General features: G+C 40.8%; 1 protein-coding gene across 1 annotated transcript in view; it reads left to right on the top strand.

The window, feature by feature from the left end:
- MOV10L1 (Mov10 RISC complex RNA helicase like 1) overlaps positions 1-5,359 on the top strand; it is a 40,073-nt gene extending 34,714 nt beyond the window's left edge. The window contains exon 27 of the mRNA XM_009999443.1: positions 5,266-5,359. Within this exon, the coding sequence (XP_009997745.1) occupies positions 5,266-5,359 (94 nt within the window). The remainder of the gene's footprint in view (positions 1-5,265) is intronic.
- Positions 5,360-8,925: the final 3,566 nt, after the last annotated feature.

Here is an 8,925-nt window from a genome sequence, read left to right as displayed (position 1 = left end):
CATCTGCAGATGGTGGAATGAAGAACTGCACATAAATAGAGGACAAATTGCTGTGGAAAGGTTAAATTTGGAAAACCTTGGAATTGGTCCAAAAAGCATAAATGAATAGTTCTAGTCTAGAACCAACAGTTCTTTTGAAAGGAAGACAAAAATTAGAAGCCAGAAGATACTAAAAGGAATGAAAGAATAGAGTCAACAAAGGGGGAATGGGAAAACAATTTTTAGTTTATGTATATACACACAAACCCAGACAACACACACACAAGAATTAAGTCTCTTTTCTTAACCTGTACTTTTTTCTCTTCATGCTTTGTATATGACTTCTCTTCCTCTTGCTAACTGGAAGGTGCAGAGGGTATGAAAGTGCTAGAACTGATCAGTCATTGGATGCATACACAGCTGGCATTTGAATGCCTAGGCTGTTTAGACCCTTCACCAGCTTGGCAGCTCTCTGTACATGCTCCAGCACCTCAAGGTCCTTCCTGTAGTGAGGGACCCAGAACTGCACACAGTACTTGAGGTGCAGCTTCACCCGGGCTGAGTACAGGGGTACAATCACCTCCCTGCTCCTGCTGGTCTTGCTGCTCCTGATACAGGCCAGGATGCTGTTGGCCTTCTTGGCCACCTGGGCACACTGCTGGCTCATGTTCATCTGACTGTCAACAGCACTCCCAGGTCCTCTTCTGCTGGGCAGCTTTCCAGCCACTCTTCCCCAAGCCTCTAGTGCTACTTTGGAGTTGTTGTGACTGAAATGCAGGACTCAGGACTTGGCCTTGTTGAACCTCATACAATTGGCCTTGTCCTATTGATCCAGTCTGTCCAGGGCCCTCAGAAGAGCCTTCCTACACTTAAGCAGAACAATCCCACCCAATTTGGTGTTGTCTGCAAACTTACTGAGGTCACTGTCAGCCTGGGTGGTGGTCGAGATCACAATATTGAGTGTATTTAGAGAGGTCATAGTAACCAGAAGAGCAGCCCTGCTAGTGAAAAAGGCAGATGGGAAGCAGTCTCATCCCTCAGAGCAAGACTCTCAACAACCACATGTACTGTGTTGATGGCTGTAAGGCAAAATATGTGCTGCAAAGGAAAAGCCCCAGTGCTGCAACCTATGTTATTGCAGTTAGCTCTTTTCAGCAGAGTGGTCCTGGGCAAGGTGGGTGGGCTGCAGCCCACAGCACAGCCTGGCAGAGCAGCAGTTGCCTGGGCAAGGTGCAGTGAAGCTGCTGCACTGAAGGACCGGTCCTTGGCACATGGTGGGTGCACCAGGCCATCTGAGGCAGAGTGGAGTAGCACCCATACAAATCCCCAGCAGCTGGGGGTGGACAGGAGAAGCTCAAAAATATGCATATTCTCAGCTCTTGGAAATTTGCTGAAAATCATTTCTGGGAAATCAAGGGCCTCGTGGTGGTTTGCATTCTGTTGCTTACAGCCACCCTCTGGGGGAGCAAAGAGGTCAGAAAAGCAGGGACAGAAGGGTATTGAAAATGTCCCTTTTGGCTATCCTTAAATTAAGGATTGAACAACACAGATGGGATAAATGAGGCAGAAGAAGAAATCCAGCATAAACATTCCCTGTAGAGTGCCTAAAATGAAGACATTCTTGGTGTGGAACAGGACAGTGACCAGAAGGCATTTTCATCTCTCTGATTTTTTCAGGGAGAGCTCTCTGAAGACCGTTCAGGTCTTGCTATAGAAAAGGACAGGAACAGTAATTACCAGCCCTGTATCCCTCCAGATCTGTATTTCCATCCTTGGAATGTATGCTGGTTTTCACAGGCACTCCACCCGCTGCCACGGGCCTGCCAGCCAGTGCTGGAAGGGGCAGGTGCTGGCAGAGGCAAAGGCAGACAAGTTCAGCCTGTGCTGTACTGCTGTCACTGGTGAGTGGTGCAGGTCATTTGACCTGTCCAAACTTCATGACCTGTCCTAGTCATGAGGTTGTGCTGGAGTGGCCTGGCTTCAGATTTTTCATTTGTCAGATGTGGCCATATTTAACTTCAGACCCAAGGAATTGCTAATGACAGGCTAGTAAATAGAGTGCAATTAACTGTCTGATCATTAATTTTACTTAAGCCACCACCCATTTTTGAAAGCAACTTGTTTGCCACTCTTCGGTCAGATTTTGTTGTCCAGTATAATACTACCAAGCTTTTCAGTGTCTTGTATCAGCTACCTCTAACTAGGTAATAAGCCACACAAATGCATTCTAGGTGAATGTGCCCATCTTACTTGCACTGCAAATTGTAATATTACCTTTTGTACTTCAGCATGTCCTGAAATTCAGTCTGAAAAACTATGGTGCCCTACAAGCAGATGTGGCGTTTATGGTAGTGCCCTGTACATGAAGCTCACTTGTATGTGGAGTCATTGTTACCACCACAGAAATATCTAGCTAGAGAAAATATGAAGAACAGATTGATTATTTTTTTTTAAGAACTGACTCATTGCAGAAGTACACATGGAAAGAAACAATCACCACAAAAAATAATTTTAAAAAAACACTCATTTTTAAAAAATGTATTCATAGTAGAAATAGAAATAAATTCATTACAGGCAGATGAATGCTGGAATTGGTAAATTGCTATGTAATCTTTTCCCAGATTAAACTTCAAATCTGACTGGGACTGAAGTTAGCAAGATTTGATCTGGAGTCAAAGGCCAATCTTGATTTTTCTGCTGCCTGCTTGCAGAGATATACTGAAATAGAGTAAGTTTACACTGTATCCTCAGCAAGAGTTGTTAACAGTTCAAGATAGCTTTTTCTTCTAGTTTTCATTCTTATGTCCTAGTGTTTGCATCACTGTCAATAGCCAGGCAAGAGCAGAGTGCAACCTTTAGTCATAACATACCAAGGATGGACTAACACTTAACAGGAATCACATACCTGAAGAGGTGGTAGTGAGTGGTCTGGTGATAATGGTTTGAACCACACATTAATGAGGTCTCAAACATGTTTCTTTTATAAATGATGCTTCAAAAATTTTAAGAACAAATTATTCAAAGAACCAGTTTGAAATAACTTACCTCACACAGTAGGTACATTTAAAAAATCCCTGGAAGACAAAGTGCTTTAAAAGTACATTGTCCTCTATTCTGTTAGTCCCCAGTGCAGCATGCTTATTGTTATTTCCTAAAAAGTAAAATTATATTTGAGATCATGGAGCAACTGTGTTCCAAAAATGACTATTTTTTAATACATTGCATTCCTACTATAAAATAAATTTGCAATTTCCAAGTTTTTATACTGGGAGTTCTTGCACTGGACTTGTTGCTGGAAACCTGTTGCAAGCCTTACCTTGTAATCCACAAGCCTGAGGTAGCAGGCGTTTGTACTCAGACAAAATTCCAAATAAAAACTGTCAGCAAGCCTTTGGCTGAATGACAAAACAACTCTGGAGGGGTTATCTGATGTAATCTGAAGAAAAGGCCTAGACACAAAAATAGTAAATTCATTCATGTGAGCAATACCGTTGAAATTCAGGCATTTTTCTAGACAGTGCTGAGCAATCCATGTGCAAAGAATAATGTAATTCAAGCTCATGAGTAACCTCATGGACTTCACAGGCTTTTTGAACATGCTTCCAGAAGCAAAGGGAAACTGTAGATGTATTTATTTCAAGAGTTTCAACTGAGGTTTTTTTCACACCTCCTTTTGTTGCAGTAGGTTAGGGACATATGCAGAAAGACTCAAAATGTTTGAGGAAGACTGACTCAGTGTCTTTAGTATGAGTGTAAATGTACACAACTAATGGTATGTTAAAAGTGTGAACACCCCCACAACTTTCATGCAGTCAGACTTGTGGGGTTCTTGATTTACTTACTTTAGAGACTGGGAACTGCAGCGCTGGTTAAGAACATAAGAAATTAAACCATGCCAGTTTCCAGTTAAAGTTTATCCCAAACATTAACCTTTTTTAAACTATCTCTGTACTGTTTCCATCTGAAAAGTCAAGTTCTTACAGAGTATTTTTGATGCTTTGAAAAGCAACTGCTTTATGTAGTACAGATACAGACTCTGTATGGACATCTTCCACTGCAAAAGAAGGAATCCCATTAAAGGCTCAGGAGCAATTACAATCTAAAAAAAATAAATTTTTGAGGAAGTGCATTGTCTTTTCATCCATGTGTATCTCTATGCATTGGGGCTGAGAACCTTTAAATTATGACCACCTGTCATTCATCTCTTTCTCTCCTTTTAAGAGAATATTACAGATTTAATGCAGATTTTTTAACAGCTGCCTGTGTATTTTGTAGTAGATGTGTGCAGTGTAATCATGCACTAGCAGCTGAACAGTTCCATTAGCACAGACAGCAGCAGACAGGTACCTCGGCAGTTCTTCCATCTCACCAACCTCCTCTGCATCTGCAGTGCCTGGGAAGGTACACACCTCCCTCTCCCTCGCAAAGAAAGAAATTACCTCATGCCCTCTGCAGTACCTCAGACCAATCAAATCCATTGCAGCTAAAGAAACTCAGCCTGATTTAACTCCCACTGACAGCAGTTTCATGCCATGCATTTTAGGCTTTAGTAGAGTCACTTCTGCTTGCCATTTGGTGATGCAAAGCAGGGCTTACACAGGTGCCTTTTTTTTTCTTCATATAATAGTCAAGTTTTTGCAGGTTTAATCAGGGTAACTGTTAAAGATTGTTGCAGCTATGATATTAATAATTTTTTCCAGTTTCATTTTTTTTACTATTAAAAAAAAAATGTGTGTTTCTCTTACATTCAGATAAGAAAATACATTATGATCTAATATTGCAAATGCTTACTTTCCTTTTGTGGCTTTTGCATCACAATGAACAACTACAGCCCACAGATACTTAGCTCAGTGTCCAAAGGGCAGCATCACATTTTCTGCAGATATTGCCTGTCTTGCTTTACTTGCCTGGTTTAACTTTACTTTTTTCTTCCAATGTGAAAATGTCATTATATACTAATTTAATTCTGCTCCAGCAGAAGTTTTATTGAATAACCTAAGCCTATAAGCTTTTTCCATCAAATATCTATGCTGTTGTTATTGTCATGTATCTAGCAGCTTGTGAAGTAGTATGAGTTATTCTTATGCTGTAATTTTCTGTATGAACAAGTTAATAAGTACATGTTTAATGTCTTATAAATGCCTTCAAAAAGTCTATTGTGTCAAATAATTAATTCAGAATTTACCAACTGAATTTTTAATTTTGATACAATTTGCTTCAGATGTGGATTTCTGGGTTCCTGGTATAACACCTGATCTGTAGCCTGAGAAGCTCTTGGCTTCTTAGCAAAATACATCAGTTAGAAGAGGCTACAGAGACGTTACTGTACACTGCAGAGCTGGAAAACCTTCAGTTCCTGCCAGCAGAAAATATTACATGATCTGATGTTAGCAGGGTTAGAAAGAAGCCACATCCATTCCACTGCCTTCACACTGGAGCACTGTCTGCCTTTATCTTGTGGATTGGCATTAATTATGATACTGTATATAGCATGTTCTCTACAACTTCTCCTCAGGGCAGACTACACAGCCTGTAGTTCCCCGTGTCACAGCACTCACTCGTTTTAATTTTTGGTAAAATGGCAGTTTTTTTCCCAGACTAAACAGAACTTTTCTAGGGTTTAAGCAGTTGCTTAAGTTCAAAATTATTCATATTATTTTTAATTAACTCCTTAATAAACTGCAGATTAATTGTTCCCTTAAGTGAGGGAGGTTCACATTGCTAGTTATCTTCTAACAAACTGTAGTAGATAATGATAGAATATAAAGTATCTCCCCCTTACTGCAATGTATTATCTTAGTGCTACTTTCCAGAGAAAATTATAATTTAGTTTAACTCTATTTTCTGCATCCTGACTGTCAGCTTTACCCTCCCTGCCCACTATCTGATCTGGCTAGCTGTTAGGGTTTCATCTGTTCCAAGTTTATGTAAGAAACTTCACCACTTGTGTTCATCTGCACAAACAAAAGTGGTTTGATCAATAACTTCAGCTTACAGCTTTAGGCATACTCTCACTTCAGCAGTAAGGGCTTATGCCCAAATCTCTGGTTTATAATATAAATTCAGCATAATGGGAAATTATTCAACCATTGGTATTCTCTATTCAGAGCTAAGCAGATCAGTACAGTTAAGTGAATACTGGAGCCCTCCAGAGGGTTACATCTAGTTTATAGCAGCGCCCAGTGAGAGCTCAGCCAGACTGCAGCCTGCCTGTGCTAAGCAATGTACAGATGCAGATGCATAACCTTTGCAAACCTGTGTGCAGTGACTTAGCCTTTCTAGTATCAGTATTTCCACTATTTTTAGTATGGCTGACTGTGTAGGACAAAAAAATTAAGAAAGTGTGTCAGGGTTTACGAGCCCAGGGACACAACCAGCAGCTTGTGCAGGTTTGCCAAAACTAACAGCAGCACATGAATGAAAGGTGTTTTGCCCAAGGCTACATCAGTTACATTAATAGCATTACAAGAAAAGCCTGTTATGTTGATAGATGAGAATCCAGCTCTTCAGTAGATGTGTTGCAAGTAATCTTATCCTAATAGCTCTTAGGAGTGATAGCACTTACAAAGCAAAATGTTTGCAGCCAGGAACAGAGGGACATGATTTGCAGCAGCTACACAGCACTTAGACCACAGTAGCTCTGAGGCATATTTTCTTTCTGGGTTTGGGCATCCTTCCAGATGTAGCAGAGATGTGAAAGGCTACCTATGTAACATGAGGTTACAAACCAGGTTTAGCTTGGAAGGCATCTATGGAGATCATCTAGTCCATCCCACAGCTCCGTCCAACAGCATCAGGTTGCTCAGGGACGTGTACAGTCAGGTTTTTAATAGCTCCAAGGATGGAGAGTCCACAGCTTCTTTGGACAACCTCTTTGAGTTTTTTACCATCTCGATTGTAATTTTTTTTCTTACACCTGGTTAGAATTTATACTATTGAAACATGCACCCTGCTTATAAGAAGATGAAGAGAAAAATGCTTCTTCAATAATCTTCTGCAATAGAGAAATAATGCCAAATAAAATTAAATTTGTATAAACTGTCTGAAGCAAGCAGATAATATACGTGGAAGAATCTTTTTGCAACTTTGTCCTTTACTGGAGGACCAATAATTACTAACTAACTCTGGACAAGACAGAATTAGTATTATTTCAAACCTTTATCAGTTTAGTTTGCCTTGTGATGCCTTTAGGCATTATATTTGCTTGCACACCATTTTAAGTCAACAGAGCTACTCAGAGCATGTACATTACAGAAAGTATATTAAATATTCAGGTTTTGAACTGCAGTTTTACATAGTTCAAGGGCACAGCAGTCTAGGATGGCCCAAATCCAGACAGCCCAAAAATCTGTATGAGACAGGTGCAGACAGCAAAAATGACAGTCACACTAACAACCGTGCATTGCTCAGCACTCCAGATTCCTGGGGAAGTAGTTCCTGTTCCTCCTCTGCCCAGGCAGGTTTCTTTCCTTTGTCCCCACACTACACCTGAGCCTCTAGGTAAGCCCTGGCTCAAGGCTACTGGACCACAGTTTTTTGCTTCTGAGCGGTTGGTTGCAGTGGCAGTTCAGCCCCAGCTGCTGAACATCCTGAAGAAAAATCTACTAGAAGTGTGCAAATCAGATGTGCAACTGAGGACACTGTGAGTTTGCAGATGCAAACCCTGTGCTGTAGTGCACAGACAGCCTGCTAGCATGTAGCAAACCTGACATTCAGAACACAGAGAAGGGCATGTTGAAGTTGTGAGGAGTCTCATCTGTGCCAGATGTCATGCACTTCTGTCAGGAAAATGACAGGAACACAGCAGTCTTTCCACAGGGTGCCATGCAGGTGCTGCCTACAGCTGCTGGGCTCAGGCTAGTTCTGAGAGGGGTAAAAACAGGTTTTCACTGTACTGTGTAAGGTAATATCTGTGGTATGGATATTGATCATTGCTGTTCAGAATTTACTCTTATTTCTCACCTATAATTGGATTATCATTTTTTTGAACATTGCTGCAAGAATTTTTCCCTTCTCAGCTTTTTACTTCAGTCATTTCTAAATCTCTGAGCTGAACTAAGCCAAAATATTCATGTATAGGCTACACTCAAAGCTCATTCAAAGGGAATAATATGATTATGAGTTCTTGAAAAGTAAAAATAGATATTTTTTTTCATTTTAACTCATTCTCTTTGTTGCTATGTTATTACTAAAAATGGTTGTATTATTAACTAGGCAAAGCACTGGTTTTATTAGGAGTTTTTGTCCAACTTTTCTGTTCCAGAAATACGTGTTTTAGCATCCATAAGAAAATATGCCCACATCTGGAAATAAATTCCAGTAAATCTCCATTTGTGCATGCCTGCTTGCAAACATTAGAGAGCAAAAGCCATTGAAAATCATGTTGTGGTTCTGCATTATCTTTTCTGTTTTCTTCTAATAATGAAAAATGTCACCAGCTGAAGTGTTCTGGACACTAAGTCCTTCCAGTATCTGGTTCACTTCACACTGGAACATCGCTTGAGGATAGGCAAGTGCCCAAATTCATACCCAGCAGCATCTGCCAAAATATGTAACAAAGGCTGCCTGACCCCCCTTAACTCAATATACCCAAAAAAACCTGACCTTATGAGGCAGGTACATACACACGTGTGCACAAGCTTCAGACAGAAACACTCCCTTCACTCCAAAGAATGCTGTCTCGCCTAACAGGATCCAATAAACAGTTATTGGTGCTTATGCTGTGCCTAATGGTCTTGTGGTAGTGGGTAGGGGCAAATCCACCCTCTCCATGGGAATGCTGAACTGTTCCCAGGACACTTCCCTGTGGTGCATTGTAAGACTTGCTTTTTCTTAGCAGGCTCAATGGCAGAAGTTGTGTTAGTCTGCCAAGGCATATGGCTTTGCAGGGCCTGCACACTGGTTCTGTTTGCTGGCAGCTGTGGTTTGGGACACTAGATCAGAGAG

Source organism: Chaetura pelagica, unplaced genomic scaffold, assembly GCF_000747805.2.
Source record: "Chaetura pelagica isolate M959 unplaced genomic scaffold, ChaPel_1.0 scaffold15, whole genome shotgun sequence".
Classification (NCBI taxonomy): Eukaryota; Metazoa; Chordata; class Aves; order Apodiformes; family Apodidae; genus Chaetura; species Chaetura pelagica.
The sequence above is the reverse complement of the archived record's forward strand: the minus strand, read 5'-3'. Positions and strand labels throughout refer to the sequence as shown.